A 16,804-nucleotide genomic window follows, 5' to 3' on the forward strand; every position below is an offset into this window, starting at 1 on the left:
ATCTTCATAGCTGCCTTGTTTGGTTCTTCATTATGCCATTGTCTTCCTTCCAAAAGCTTGTGACTTTCTCACTAAATACCATCAAGTCTTCATCATTCTCTATTCTTATGCCATAGAATCATTGATGTGCCTCTGGCAAGTGTGGTTTTTCCATGTTAAAATTGATAAGAATTGGGTTATAAGAGAGAAATTTAAATACATATTTGCTATTTATATTGATTCTTTCTATGTCAATAATATTCACCTTTTGGTTGTGTTTTTACAGAAAAAAGAGGAGTGAAAATTACAAATTATAAAAAGTCTGTTCACGCAACTCCACACGCACGGACGTATCACAGTACAAATGCCAGAGAATTGGCGCCAGAATAGCGCAAACTAGCGCCACAATGCCACCTTGCGCCAAAGTAAAGCACCATGGCGCCAAGTGGCGCCCAAAAGCAAGCAAATGGCGCCCAAAGACAAGAAGGAATGGCGCCAATTGGCGCCCCAATGTGAAGGACTGGCGCCGGTCCACGCAATCGGGTCTGATTTTTCGTATTCGAGACAGTAACTTCGCGCGTATTTGCGCCAAACCCGCGCCAACTGGCGCCGGGTTGCGAGAAAATTACACCGTCTTTCCGCGGGGGTATTTTTGGAAGAAGGAAAAAAATAAGTTTATAAATAGGATCCTTGTGCTAGACCTAGAGATATCTGATTCAGACCTAGTCTTTTGAAGGAGGCCGACGGCAGAGCTCAGAAGGATTCTTCCACAGTTCTTCTTCTTCATCTATTTCTCTGTAATTTTATGTTTTTGAATATTGAATTATTTTTAGCCATGATTATTCTTGGCTAGTTTTCTTTTATCGTAGTTAGGGTCACGAGCCCTATGTGAACCCTTGTTACGATGGATTGATTTAGTTTTATTCATTTATATAATTATTTTTGTCTCTACCTTGTGCGTATTTTCTATTTTCTTTATTAGAACTGATCAATCTGATAGTTGAGAATAGTTTGAGGGTTAGAACCCTAGATAGGAATATTGAGGTTTTGATCTTGAAAGGGGGTAGGAGAACAATTGATATGCATGCTAGGAATAGATGTGTATTTAATTGCGGATGCTTAAATTATTGCGTTCATTGCTTAATACCATGAGGAACATTGCAAGGAATTGGGGTTCCAATTGGGGATTAAAGGGTTAACCTTGCAAGGAATTGAGGGTTAACTAATAAATAATTTTAGATAATAATTTATCCGAGTAATTATATGAATAAATATTGTGAATCAATCCAAAGTAAGAAGTGGGGGTCATAAGGTGAGTGCGCTCTAGCTACAATAGTTTTCTCATATTTTTAAAATCAATTCTCATTGTTACTATTTTATTTCTCTTAAATAAAAATATAAAAACAAGTCTTTATTTTTATTTCATATTGTTACTCAAATTCAATTCACAATTTTCCAAACAACAAACCGAGTTTTTCAACTTAAGGGGACTGGTTATTGTAGTACTTGGTTTACAATCCCTGTGAAAACGATACTTTACTTACTCATTATATTACTTGTGCGATCGGTATACTTGCCGGAGAGTTGGTTGAATTGCTATGCATGCGCTAAACAAACACACGCACAGACGTATCACAGTACATACTCCACTGGTCATATCTGATATACAGCGCTTCCCTCTTCTTTAGCCCTGCTATTCAGAAGCAGTATTTCGAGAAGTATGTGTTCAAAAGGAATAATTGTTTTATATACTGTTTTGCAAATGCAGGTTATTAGTACTGCAAGGACATGCAATTGCATTTTAATTGTTCTTGACGCAATAAGGCCAATAACCCATAAGCGTCTTATAGAAAAAGAGCTAGAGGGATTTGGAGATTTTTGAAAGAAATTACATATTATCTAACAATAAAATTTTAATATCGGTTAATGGAATTTGAACTCACCAGTAAAAATTATACACCAAACTTTTAACCAACTGTGTTAATTAATTGGCAAAAAATTTTAAGTAAGGTATGCAAGAACAAAATACTAAAGAAACAAAAGTAGAAGTATATACCCCTAGGTATGCACGTTCCCAGTTAGATCATCATAGACTAATATATAAGAAAACAAAAAAATAATTCAACTGTTTTCAACATATTTCTCTGTAAATACCAAGTTCAAACCCGTGAATAAGCTACTAAACATGGTTCACATAAGATTCAAATTGCACCTTATGTTTTCTTGCTAAGAAATTTCCATGACAATTGAATGACCCAAGTCAATGTCTTCTCTTTGTATTGGTCAGTGGTGCCTTTTTTGTGGATTCACTTTCTCTAACAGTAGAAATCCAAGCATTTAAATAAGATAGATGTTAATGATATATTCTTTATTATTAGAAAAAACTTTATGTTAGTCTTATTTTAAAAAATTTAAGTTCATATTTCATTAATAGGAGAATATAAAATTTAACTAATTAAACAGGCACTTTTCATGCCTAAACCCTCATATTTTATTATCTCAAATAATCAGTTTTTTCTTTTCTTTTTTTTCTCTGGACCATCAATAGTAATCATGATCAATTAATGAGAGACGGTTAAGCTGAATGGGACCCGTCTATTTGGCTGATATTTGGACCCTATACATTTTTTTTTGGGAAATTTAATTGAAGTGAAGCCTTTGACCAATGACAATCACTCCAATATTATTTATCTTTAGTTATTAACTTATTATTATTGTGTACATCTATGGAGTTAGCTTCAAGTTCTAACTACATTATCTGAGTGGACCTATATGTGCCTAGATTTGGTCCATTGATGTCCACTCTCATGACAATCCAGTGGCCACTAAAATATCATGTCAGTACACACACACAATAACAAAAGGCTTTTGCTTTTGAGATAGGGCAAGCTAGACTGTTATTTGTAAGTAGTTATCTATCGCTGAAATATCGTATCTTGTGTGAGTGACGTCTCGAGTTCCTGCAACTTATGGTTGGACCGTAATTTTGCACATGTTAAATAATAATTTGAGTGACTAAGAGATGATGTGATATTATAGTTATTAAAACCGGATGAGACCTGCAACCATGCCAACACCTTTGTGATAATAATGCATCAATTATAATATTTATTACAATCTAATATATATATATATATAGGGGAATGATCATTTGACTTCAGAGTAAGATTTAAAAGTCTTACTCTTTGTCTCAGCCCTTGATTTCTGTTCATCCAATGGTTATCATTTATTTGAAATTAATAATTAATTAATTATTGTAACTTATTAAATTATAACCGTTAGATGAACGGAAATCAAGGACTGAGATGAGGAGTAAGGCTTTTAAATCTCATTCTGGAGTCAAAAGATCTATCCCCATATATATATATATATAGGTAGGATATTTTGATACCGGTGTCAAATTTCAATTTTGACACTGGTGTCAAATTTCAATTTTGACACATCATCTGAGAGCCGTTAGATCAAAAAAGATCAATGGTGTCACATGCTTGCAAATCAGAGTCGTTGATCTTTTTTGATCTAACGGCTCTCAGATGAGGTTTCACCGTTAGATCAAAAAAGATCAATTGTGTCACATGCTTGCAAATCAGAGTCGTTGATCTTTTTTGATCTAACGGCTCTCAGATGAGGTGTTAAAATTGAAATTTAACACTGGTGTCAAAAGATCCTACCTCATATATATATATATATATATATATATATATATATATATATATATATAGAGAGAGAGAGAGAGAGAGAGAGAGAGATATTTAATTTCACCGGTTCAACTCATAATCACTTGTTCAACCAATAACCTATTAACCAATTACTCCGATCAAGTGGATTACCCATCCAGGTTTGATAACCCTGGTTGGTATAGTGTTATACCTAAACTTATTGGAGTGATAACCAATGATAACTTATCGATGTCATTGAGGGAAGTAGAGTATATATTCCTTGCATCTATGTTGTGAACAAGATTTTTATTGCCTTTGCTTTGGTTTTGTTGACTATAGTTGCTTGATATGCTCCAATTTCATGCATCTATCTTTATAACTATGTATTATTGCTGCGAGATTTTTTTTTTTTTTTAATAAGGTATGAATTTGATCTTTTACTGCATTGAGTTGAAAAGAAATGCCTCTGTAAACGTAATCTATTATGATTTGTCGACTTTAGGTATTTTTCTTAATATTTAGCAACAATATCAAAAAGTAAATTTTTTCCAACTTCTTAATATAAAATATTTGAGGCTTTGTTTTTGTCTTTTGACATAGGGTGGCAGAGAGGCTCACGTGGGTTTATCTGACACCAAGGCAAAAATGGACAAATCATGGATTGATATGCCACGAAATTCAGTTGAATATCTGCATGGGTTAAATAAGTTCTTAGATTTTGCATTTGAGAAGCGGTCTGTGAATGGTGCAATAAAGTGTCCATGTGCTAAATGTCGCTTCAATAAATGGGAAACTAGAGATATAGTGCTTGACCACTTGATTTGCAAGCCATTTCCAAAAAATTACAAAGTTTGGATTTGGCATGGTGAAACATTTGAAACAGTGATATCAAGAGATTCTCAAGTAATGCAAGAGTGGTTGGCCACTGAAAACCCTATATTAGACATGATAAATGATGCATTTGGGGTCAACAAACGGCATGCATCAGAACCCACCACTTCATTTGAATCATTGGTGTCCGAACATCCTATGCCTCATGAAGAACAGAGAAATATTGATGATTTGGTTAGAGATGGTAACCAGGAATTATATGAAGGGTGTCAAAAGTATTCAAAGTTGTCTTTTTTGTTAAGATTGTATCACATAAAGTGCTTGTGTGGTGTGACTGACAAGGCAATGACATTGATATTGGAATTGATAAAAGATGCATTCGAATATGTGAAAATTCCATATTCATTCTATGAGGCAAAGAAGATTATCTATAAACTTGGTCTTAATTATACCAAGATAGATGCTTGTTCGAAAAATTGCATGTTGTATTGGAAAAAAGATGAAAGTTTGGAAATATGTAAACATTGTGAAACTTCTAGATGGAAGCCAATGGTAAAGGAGATGGCCATACTGTTAGTAGAAAAAAGCTACCGGCAAAGGTTTTGCGTTACTTCCCGTTGAAACCAAGGTTACAAAGATTATTTGTGTGTTCTAAAACAGCAAAAACAATGAGATGACATGCTTTGGCAAACAATCCAGATGGATTATTAAGGCATCCAAGAGATGCTGAAGCATGGAAGAGTTTTGACCAACTTCACCCTCACCTTGGAAATTAGAATAAAGACTTACACATGCATGAACTTACGGAAAATGATAATATTGTTTATGTACAGGACCAGATATATGAAGAATTAAACCAAAGCACTAATTCTACTGAAATTTCAACAAATGATGCTGTTGCAAAAGTTTTTGGGCCAGAGCACTCTGGTCGTGTACGTGGTTTAGGCCTAAGGGGTCTTCCTAGCATTGAATTTGGACCCATAAGTGGACGATTCAATCCTATAGGCTCTACTTTCTCAAGTGAAAATTCAGCTGAAAGTTCTCAATTAAAAGAAGAGGTTACTTCATTGAAGACTAAGTTAGCAGCATTTGAGGAGAGCCTTAAGAAATTACAGACTGTAATTGTAACGTCTGGCCGCTTCAAGAATCAACGACTATCCCCACATACTAACACGAGACTTTTCAGTGTACTTTTTCCTCACTCGCACACTTCCTCGGAAAACTTCCCAGGAGGTCACCCATCCCAGAATTGCTCCAAGTCAAGCACGCTTAACTATAGAGTTCTTCCGTTTCAGGCTACCGAAATGCAGATGCATCTTGTTAGTATAGGTAGTACCAATTAATTCTTATAAGCTATCTCAAACTGTGCAGTCTCATACCTACAGAGTCTTTGGGATCCCTCTCTTTCGGGTGTTGATTCGATTCATTCATGCATGTAACCCCTCACTGGAAGCCTGTCAGGAGCCGCTCCTTGTCCGTGCCTCTTTGTACCGGCGATCACTCCCCGCCCTCGTCAGCGCTTGGGTTGTTACATGCCCACCAGCTTCCGCCTGGTTCGTCCTCGAACGACACCGTACTGGAAGAGAGGCCTGCTCTGATACCATTAAATGAGGAACCATCACTCCTTGATTATGCAACCATTAGTGGTAAGATTTTACTCCTTGAACTCTATTTTCATGGAGATTGTATGTTGATGAAGATGATGAATAGTGTTTTTAGGGTTTTATGATAATGTGAGTAGATTGGCTATGTTCAAGGAGGAATAAGGCTTAGTGTATGTTGTGAAAAATACTAGGAATGACATTTAATCGGTGAAAATGAGTTTAGATAGTCAATTGATTTTACTTTGAAAATTGCAAGATTATATACTTGATTGTGGATTTTCTTGCATTAGTAGTCAATGGTTTGGTTTGGTTGGATATTGATTGTGTCCATGTGATGGCTAGGATTGAGGCAAGTGAACCAAGGTTGAGTGACCACTCATTGGAGCAAGCTATGGAGTTTGATTAGCCCTATTGGATAGGTAAGTCCATGCCAAATTGTGGTGTGGAGTTGTTGTGTTGTTGATGAATACATGGATATTCATTAAATTGTATTGATTGATTGTGTGACACCTTGGTGTAGGTGAGTTTTGTAAATTGTAGCTTGAATTCAAAGTTGATTGGTTGCAAAGACTTATTGGGGAGTAAAGGTTAGATTGGAAGCTTTGAGGTAAGCCTTCAGACCTTGGGTGTAAACCCTTTATTGTTCCACCAAGCCCTGAAGGGGTAGTGGTTGTTAATAATGTATATAAATGCAATGAAATGGTTTAATGCTTTGTTATACGTATGTGTATGCATTTGGTGTGGCATAGGATGGTGTTTCCCTATGTTGGTATGTTGCATGACGATGCGTAATTCATACTTGGTAGTTTAGCTAGCCAATAGGACTATTTGCATCTGAGTATCCTTAGGACAGCCTGAGGGCTCGAGGGATTTCTCCTGAAGATGTTTGTTTACACACTGCATGTATATGTATTTACTGCATTATTTATTGTTATTGCTATTACACTGTGATTGAACTATGGGGTGGAGAGATGCTCCAAGGACCCCTGGTTTACTATGATATATTCGTATATCTCACCCCGTGCTGTGGGAGCCCCTTTCAGGTAAAGATGCTGCAGGAGCCTCTGGTGGCAAGTGGCCATATTTGAATTAGTAGATGCATGAAGATGTTGCATTCTTTTGGATTATACATGACATGTAGTAGTTTCATGTATAGGATTTACATTTGAAAGCTAATTGCTATATGTATGTCATGTTTTAGTTTGATGGACTTAGCCTATGCTCATCTCCTTTGGTATCTCTTTTGTTGATGGGAGCCAAGGAGTTGATCATAGTGTTTTGTAGCTAAGTCCCATGATTTGTAATTAAGACATGTTGCAATGATGTAATGTTGTAATTATTGGATATATATATATATATATATATATATATATATATATATATATATGATGAGAGGGTATGCATGTTTCTTTTGATGTATGTGTACCTTGTAAGAACTAAGAATCATTTATTGAAAGGATTATATGATGCCAATTAGGTAAAAGAAGACCTTTAGGTTGAAAATCCAAGTAAAAGTAAAGATATCTTGTCTTGTTGTCCAATTTTCATATGCTATATGATAGATTTGGATCTTTGTGTCTTAATGGAAGTTGTAGTTCCTTTTCTTAGCTTTCCAATGAGACTAAGATTGTGTAATTTGGATGTGTACAACTCTAGTTAGGGTTAAAACACTCAAGCTTGGTGTTGTCCCCTGAAGCTGGCGCTACACGGCGCTAACCGCGCCACACCCAGTGGAGCCTCAACAACTGTTTTCGTAAAAACGTCGTAACTTGGGCTACGGTGCTTCGATTTGAGCGCAGTTTGAACCTACGCATTGATAACGAAGAGATCTATAACTTATTGAAACATGAGGATCATATAAGAAATATAAAATTTTGTAGGTAACTAAAAGGTAAAGGTGTTTAGTGTTGAAAAAAAAAAAGAGTTTATAAGCCTTGTTGGTCTAAGGGGACTACTTGGCACACTAGGGTAGCAACGTATGGTTTAAATAAGATTACGATAGGTGTTCCACATTTAGTTTAAGTTATGATTAAAACTATTAGAATTTTTTTAATTACGAATTTGATTTTAAATATAAACGTTCACTAACGCAAAAAGGAAAAAGCTTATCCGTACTTTAATCCAATTGTTGTGATTGTAACTGCGCCTAATGCCATACGTAATGTTAATAAACCGGTTCTAGAACGAGATGTTACAGTAATGCCTGCATATATACAAATGAAGGAAGGGCAGATTCCTCCAGAGTTGGGTGCTTTGTTTGGTACCATTTCTACTCCAGTGGTAATGATTTCATAATTTTTATTTTTAATGTTGAACTTTATATTATTAGTTTAAGTGCCTCACTCTTTTAAGCATGCTAAAAGGGTACAATCAATTGGTTTTTCACAGGATGAAGGGAGTGAAGCAGCTATCCCAACACGCAAAAGGTCTTCATTAGATAATAATCACCCTTGAATTGGGTTATATGAATTCAATATTTTTGCTATGATTTTATGTGTTTTCTGTTGTGGATAATTGTAAATTTCTGACTCTTTCTCATTTACACAACATTGAATCAACTTTATATCTTTTATGAATGTGTACAATTATAGTGAGGCATATTCTATTATGAATGTTGTTATGCCCTTCATTAGATAAGAGAATATTATGTAAGTTTTTGTTTTGCTAGACATTAATTCAACTTCATATTATAGTATATGGGAGTTAGAGTATGCTGTTAAGAGGAAGGTCGTGGGTATTTGGGGTTGCAAAGATTGTGGAAAAGTGAAAGCTGGAGGTGCTTACACATTGAAGTAAGAATTTTCCTCTAGTATATTTTTCTATTTAATTATTTTCTTTTTTTAATAGTGATTGAGGAAATGATTTGTTGATACATATTTTTCTTGACAGTACTGCCAGTGCTGTGACAGTCCGAAGCACTATTCGAAGGCTGAGAGAGCATACTGAAAGCTGAGAGCAATTTACAATATTCATTTTGTTTTCAAATCCTATGCATAAATTTTGTTGCTTATTTAAAATTGTCACATTATTTTTGGATAGTTTGATGAAGAATAGAACTTTGGAAGGGTTTTGTTAAGTATTTTAGTAATATTACTTCAGATATTCGAATGCTACCATTACGTTTTTGTAGTCTTGCTTCATCTGATGGGGCATTAATGAGTCACTTTCTGTTTATGCTTCTGCTTCTCGTTCTATTATTACAATATGTTGCTTTTTTCCCCCTGCATATACGGGGAAGTTATATCTACTGATTTTTTTTTTCTTCACATGGCTCCACTATGTTATATTATTTAAAAAAGTATTAACCAAGTGCAAGCATAAATATAAACTATGATTGGTGTGCTATAGTGTTGCTTTTGGATAACTAGTATTTAACAATTGTTTTTAAGGAAATGTTAAGAGATCAAACAAATAAATAATAAATTGGCTAACAAATCAAGTGATGGAGCCCAATTTCAAAAGTATGATATACACACTTTTCAAATTTGGATAACTAGTATTTAGTGGAGGTTTATATCTGCCAAAATAATAAATAAATTGTAGCAGTCTATGCCCTCTAGAAAATGATGTATTTTGTGGAGGTTACTAAATCCCAATAAATAATACAACATTTGTGGGGGTCTTAAACCTCCGGAAAGTGCAATATTTGTAGGGGTCTCGAACCTCCAGAAAATACTTCAACAAATTGTGGCACTGCACAAAAAATCCCCACAAACTATGTTGTGGCGAAGGCAGAACTGGGGGTTTGGGTGAATGCGACAAATGTCTTTTGTGGGGGTCAAAGACCTCCATAATATGAAAATATGACCTCTATAAAATGCCTGAATTTTTGTAGTGTCATTTCCTTTATAAATTTATGAACAAAGCTTGTTTTGAGTCTTTTAAAAAGGGAAACTTTGATGATTCAAGTAAAAGGTTGTTAATTTAAGTGTAATATGATAGTTTGAACTTCTGTTTGTGGGTAAATCAAAGGTGGAAACCTTAGGAGGCCATTGGAGCTCGAATTATGCAGAAAAATCTGCATTTTCGTGTTCTGCACAGGTGGTAATCGATTACTTTATAGTGATAATCGATTATCTAGTGCAACTATGATAACAACGTATTAGTTTGGTAAAATCATGATATCTCGAGCTCCAAGGCTCCAAATTGAGTGAGGTTTATACCTATGTGAAGATAACACATAGGGATACAACTCCGTAAAATTTCATATCCATTGGATAAGTGGTTTGATCGCAGTGTTAGTTTTAAGTAGTGACTTGGTTGCTGGAAATTCAGTTTGCAGCAATCAATTTACGAAAAACATAACCAGAGCTATACAACTCCAAATGAGACATAAAATATGTCGTTGGAAAGCTTGAGATGTCGAGTTTAACATAATGAAATTTTAGAATAATTGGTAAAAATTTGCAACTGCAGTTTTAAAAATGGTAAAGACAGTTTGTGCTTGGGGCTTTAAGAGAAGCCTGCAGTACGCTAAATAAAAAAGAAAGCATGTTCCATTTGACATGTAATTATAGGCTATGATTATTGATGATGTGTTTTCCATTAAACCAGATTGTGACTCGCTGGATTGTTTGGTTGTTTGTGACCATGTTGATACTGAGTTGGTATTACAGGACTTTACCGATACAGGTAAGCTTTTGGTCCTCGATTTTATCCGTTGCTTGTTCCGCCAAACCCCATGGGGGATTGGTTTATGTGCATGGTATGTTTTCTAGAAATTATATATGTCTATGTTATAAGCATTGGATATGCTGTTGAGCTGGATTATGAAATTATATCTGTTTATGTTATGAGCATTGGATATGTTGTTGAGTGAGATTATGATATAGTGCATTTGTCATATGTTATGTATGTGGGGTGCTCCACCCTAGACGTTAATCCCTGAGTATGTGGGCCACATACAAGATGGTAACTCCGTGGGTGAGGTACAGGGGAAGAGCCTTGTACTGTGGGTTGCAGACGTGCGTAATCTCTACCTTTTATTCTCTGGCCAGTAGGATGCATACACACATGACATGGACATATGCGGCATTGCACACTCATGTGATACATTGTATGACACACTCATTTTATATACTGCATTGCTTACTGCTATAAATGGCCTGGTATAGCCATTCCCCTTATCTTGTTATTTATCTGCTTCTTTATATACTACTTGCATTGTTTTAGAACTTATATTATACCTGTAAGTGATCTTGGGGTAGAGGACCCCTTGTCTTACTGAGATTTCTGTTAAAAATCTCACCCCTTCCGGGACACATTTTTTTAGGAGATGACGTTCGTGAGACAAACACTGATAGAGGCAAGAGGCCAGCATAGAGATTTCATTATTGATATGAGTCATGCATATTATGATTATTTATTTTGCCATCTCAACTCTATTGTGACTAGACTTGATGGATTATGTTGTTATTTGTGGTGAGCATAGGGGTTGTCTATGCCACTATTAAATAATATGTTTATTTGTTGATTTGAGTATTAGTATTGTAGCATCATGAGTTATGTATGCTTTTGAATTGTTATTTATGAGTATGTGGTATTTTAGGTTTTATTTTAGTATTGCAATTACATAAGGATTGTTATTAAAAGAAAAAGTTAATCCACCATGAGGATTAGCTTTGTTTATTTGAAGAAAATAGTATATTGCTTCCGCGATTAATTATTGCAAGCTACGCTTTAAATACCATTTGTATGTTAATACACCGGCTGCAGACGGGGTGTTACATGCAGGAAAAATGGAGAAGACCCAGATGCAGGAAACTGAAGATGATTGCAAGAACGAAGAAACAAAAGCCAACGAATCAAAAATGTGGGAACTTTTGCAAGCGCAAAACCTTGTAGCGATGTGGTTTCCACCGAGTCACACAATTACTTTACTTTCTACAATAAAGGAGCATCAACTGTCTCACCCATAATACAAGTTACCACCGAAAGTTAATCGATTAAAAAGATTTTGTAATCAATTATAATTTTTTTTGGACACTTAATCGATTAAATGTCTTTTGTAATCGATTAAACAGGGATAAATTGGTGTATATTTTTGAAATGGGGACAAAATAGTTATTTTTTAATTAATAAGGGCCAAAAAAGTTAAAACGACCACTTCACATATATTACCTTATTCAATAATATTATTTATACATATTAATTTAAATTCGTATCATTTTTATTATTTTACTGCCACAAAAATAATTGCTTCCCTTCATTTTCATTTGCCATTTAACTCTTACGACAAAAGATTACACACTAAGGTGTGATAAGTATAAAAGAAAGAAAAGTTTATCAATTAGTTATTGTTACTTGGATTTGGATCCTCTAGTGCGTAAAAATAGTCATGTTATTTGATCACAATCACTCATTAATGATGAAATAAAAGAGTAAAAAATATATAATTTTTAAATGAGTGATTGTGATCAAATAATATGATCACTTTTCTATACGGGAGAATCCAAATCGTATTTTGTCATTTACTTTTATTGCCTTTATCTACTGCATAAGATGTACAGTATGAAACCCACGTCTTTATCAGATATGGATCAAACCCTTAACTACCATAAGAAACATTTACTTTTACTGCCTTTATCTACTGCATAAGATGTACGGTATGAAACCCATATTTTTATCAGATATGGATCAAACCCTTAACTAGCATAAGAAAAATGTCTGACTAATTATTTAAAATCCTAGACTCATAACAATATATTTTAAAGTCCTAAAAGGAATCTCACCTGCTTAATGATTTCCAATATATTTTGAAGTCCTAAAAGGAATCTCACCTGCTTAATGATTTCGAGTTCATATGATACCATTTTTGTCTACTAGTTCTTTCCCCTCTCTCTTTGCAGTGTCGTTTCCTGCAGGCCAGACACAGCACTAGTTATTTATTTGTCATACTTTGATTATTTGTTGTTTACTTTAATTGTAGGGTCAACTTGCACAAAAGGAAAAATCAACGAAGCTTCAATAGCCTTCTCTCTCTCTCTATATATATATATATATATATATAGAGGTAAAATCCTTTGACACCAGTGTTAAATTTGAAATTTGACACCTCATCTCAGAGTCGTTGGATCAATGGTGTCACATGCTTACAAATCAGAGTCGTTATCTTTTTTGATCTAACGACTTTCAAATGAGGTGCCAAATTTTAAATTTAACATTGATGTCAAAGGATCCTATTTCGTATATATATATATATATATATATATATATATATATATAGGTGCAGCAAGAACAGAACAAGTACACAAGGTGAAAAATGGAATTGACCAACAAATGCATAGTGGTTAAGCATCACATTGATGATGAACCAAAAGAGTCCCATTTTGAGATCAAAACTGAGGCTTTCTCCCTATCAATTGAGCCAGGTTCTGATGATATCATTGTGAAGAATCTGTATATCTCTATTGACCCATACCAGATTCTCCGCATGAGGAGTTACAGCATTGCCCATAGTGCTATAAGCTTTGCATTGCCCATAACTCCAGGCAAGGTAGTCTTTATTTTGGTACTGCTGAATATTGATATGGTAGAAGTAGAAGAAGTTGATTAAATCATTATTTATGAAATGAGTCTCTCGCGAATCTCAAGCAATAATAAAGCTACTTCTTTGTGTCTGATAAGTTCTGGGTTCAAATCTCATTCTTGTTGAGAAGGATCCTCGGGAGTCCCAAATCTCTTTATAAGGGATATTTTTATTAACGAGCTAAATGACAAACTACAATAAGTGGCTCAATATCATATGTCAACCCAAAACCTTAAATATAGGTGTATACGTCTTTTGCACGTATATGATACTCATTTGGTTAATTTCTAATTGATATGAGATTTCACCGCTACTTACACTTGAATATTTCAAAAAATCCATGTTCTTGGTAATTTGGGGTTTAACGGGTAGTGGTGATTTTTTATGAAATGAGTCTCTTACTTTAGAAGAATGAATGAAAGGTCATGCGTAGAAGAATCGTTCAATCATTTAATAATGACTCTGTTCTGAGCTTGTGTTATTTCTCTATTTTGGCGCTTTTCAGGCTATTGATGCTATTGTTATTGGAAAAGTTGTGGCTTCTGGGAATGCTAAGTTTGAGAAAGATGATTTGGTTAAGGGAGTGTTCAATTGGGCAGAGTACAGTTTGGTTAAAGAAGACAGCATACTAAACAAATTAGAGTCTTCTGAATTTCCACTCACTTATCAGCTTGGAGTTTTAGGTAATTACGTATTGGCAGCTTATCAGTTTTCACTAGCATCACATGTGATGTGTCTCCTATATTTTAGAGATAAAAAGTTTGGATATAAATTTGTAGTATTTTTTTCTTTTCTTAAATGATGAATGTGCATTAAAAGAAGGGTTTTATTGATATCATGTTAAAGGAGATAAGTTATCTCATGTCATAGGGATAAATTTATGGACTACACCACCTGAAAAATAAAAAAAAATAAAAGAAAAGAAAAATGCGACACAGTTATTGAAGAGTGTGTTGGAGAGAAAGTTATTACATATAACAGAAGAAAAATTTTCCCCTTAAAAGAAATTGTTATTGTTATTGAATAAAAATGAAACTAATGATAAAGGCTTGTACTGATAAGAATGAAAACGAAGCATTACATTATATGGAACATCAATGCCTGTTATTCAATTTACTTTTTATCAAGGCAACCTAGTGAAGGAGCATTTTGACAACTTATAGTAGTGCTTATGTTTGAAGAATGTATATTATTTTTGGCCTTTTTGACCTATTTAATCCTTAGTTTTGCTTAATTGATTCAAAAATCATACAATTTGTCAAAATAATATGATGAGATACATATTAAGGGTGTGTGTGTTTCGGTACCACATGACCTCATGCATATGTAAGTCGTGCATTCAATTTGTCACATGTCATGCTCTTCAAGATGTACATCATCCTCGTGTGCGTCTTATAGTGCGGGATGTGACAAGCTCATGTTGACTTTTGCACAAATTACACATAAAATTATTGTGCCATTTTAACATGCACATATCTCGTGCATATTTCATTATATTATTTTAACAAATTATTTGACTTTTGAATCTACGAGGAAAAATATTTGCCTTATTATGATTAAATGGCATTATCTTTGTCCATTCTTTATTTCAGGATTCAGTGGACTGTCAGCCTATGCGGGATTTTTCGAGGTATGCAAACCCCAAATGGGTGAAAAGGTGTTTGTCTCAGCAGCCTCTGGAGCAGTTGGAAATTTGGTAGGGCAATATGCAAAACTTATGGGTTGCTACGTTATTGGTTGTGCTGGGAGCCATGAAAAGGTTAGGTTTATTGCCCTTTCGAACCTAACTAACTTGGGTTTTCAACTTGAAAGCCTAATATCCGTGAGTAATTTGTCATAGGTGGCATTGCTCAAAGAAAAGCTAGGATTTGATGATGCATTCAATTACAAGAAAGAAACAAGTCTAAACTCCACTCTTAGAAGGTTTGTCACTACTAATGCCAGTTAAAATCATAAATCCATTTCCAAAATAGAAGTTCGAAACTAGCACTTTAATTATTTATTTTTATTTTTTTTGAGATTTCTACATCTGGTTTAACGATTAATTTATTAATCCAGTTGAGCCAGATATAACCACAAGAGCAGCAAAACTCTCCCTCTAATCAGTAGAGAAGTCAGAATTTTTTCTGAAGGGAGACAAAATTATAATGTAAATTTTTCTTTCAAAATTTTAACTATTTATATGATAAAAAATAAAAATAAAAATGGTACTTACAAATAAAGGTTTTTGTAAATTTTGAAGGGGGTCAAATATTAGATATATTACTAAAAAACTAGAAATAATGGTAACTTCTTTTAAAGGTTTATATCAATTCCGTGCCAGTTGATCTTATATGCTTAGTGGTAATACATTAAAACTAAAATTGCATTTGTGTTTGATGCAATTTATTTTTATTTTTCAGGTACTTTCCAGATGGAATTGATATATATTTCGACAATGTTGGGGGTGAGATGCTAGAGGCAGCGGTTGCTAATATGAAACCATTTGGTAGAGTGGCTGTTTGTGGGGTAATCTCCGAGTATACTGATGTTGCAAAAAGAGCTTCCCCAAACATGTTGGACGTTGTGTACAAGCGAGTCACAATTAGAGGATTTTTAACTACTGACTTTATGAATGTTTTTTCAGATTTTTTGGCAAAAACTTCAGATTACCTTCGTAACAACAAGTTGCATGTGATTGAAGACATATCATCGGGTGTGGAGAGCATCCCTTCTGCTTTTGTTGGACTCTTCAATGGACATAACATTGGAAAGAAAATTATTAATTTAGCACAAGAGTGATAATAGGAATGAAACAGAGGATGTGTAAGAGAAGAGAGGTTACATCTTAAATGTAGATCTGAATTTTCAGGTCATTGAAAGGAAGGAAAATATAAAGGCCTTTTGACCCTTGTATTTTAAAAATTTGAAATATATTACCAGTTTAATTTTTTTGACAAATTATTTACTCATCTAATGTTAGTGAAATGCGCATGAGGAGTGTGTGCATTCAAGTCAGGTATCACCACCGCCATACGTGACTTGTGCAAAAGTCAAAGTAACTATGAGCTTTTAAGCTAGGAGTTCTCATTTCTTCCTTTTATGAGGATAGAATTTTCTGATGCCTGATAACCTAAGGCAAGAGTTTACTTCCCAAAAAGGTAACAACTAGGGATGTCTAGAGAACTTCTCATTGATTAGTGTCTGCTATGTGTTACACTCTA

General features: G+C 34.4%; 1 protein-coding gene across 1 annotated transcript; it reads left to right on the forward strand.

Moving 5' to 3' along the window:
* Positions 1 to 13,334: 13,334 nt before the first annotated feature.
* LOC133293481 (2-alkenal reductase (NADP(+)-dependent)-like) lies at positions 13,335 to 16,382 on the forward strand. The gene is made up of 5 exons (XM_061492063.1): positions 13,335 to 13,568; positions 14,107 to 14,284; positions 15,194 to 15,360; positions 15,442 to 15,524; positions 16,004 to 16,382. Exons 1-5 carry the CDS (start codon positions 13,335 to 13,337, stop codon positions 16,380 to 16,382), a joined length of 1,041 nt encoding a protein of 346 aa, XP_061348047.1.
* The last annotated feature ends 422 nt before the right edge of the window (positions 16,383 to 16,804 follow it).

Source organism: Gastrolobium bilobum, unplaced genomic scaffold, assembly GCF_033153095.1.
Source record: "Gastrolobium bilobum isolate Gb01-03AN ecotype WA unplaced genomic scaffold, APGP_CSIRO_Gbil_v1 utg10751, whole genome shotgun sequence".
Lineage (NCBI taxonomy): Eukaryota > Viridiplantae > Streptophyta > Magnoliopsida > Fabales > Fabaceae > Gastrolobium > Gastrolobium bilobum.

Coding starts and splice junctions, on each gene's coding strand:
- LOC133293481 (XM_061492063.1), top strand. CDS start 13,335: ATGGAATTGACCAACAAATGCATAGTGGTTAAGCATCACATTGATGAT. Junction 14,285..15,193: donor TTATCAGCTTGGAGTTTTAG/GTAATTACGTAT, acceptor TCTTTATTTCAG/GATTCAGTGGACTGTCAGCC. Junction 15,361..15,441: donor GTGCTGGGAGCCATGAAAAG/GTTAGGTTTATT, acceptor AATTTGTCATAG/GTGGCATTGCTCAAAGAAAA.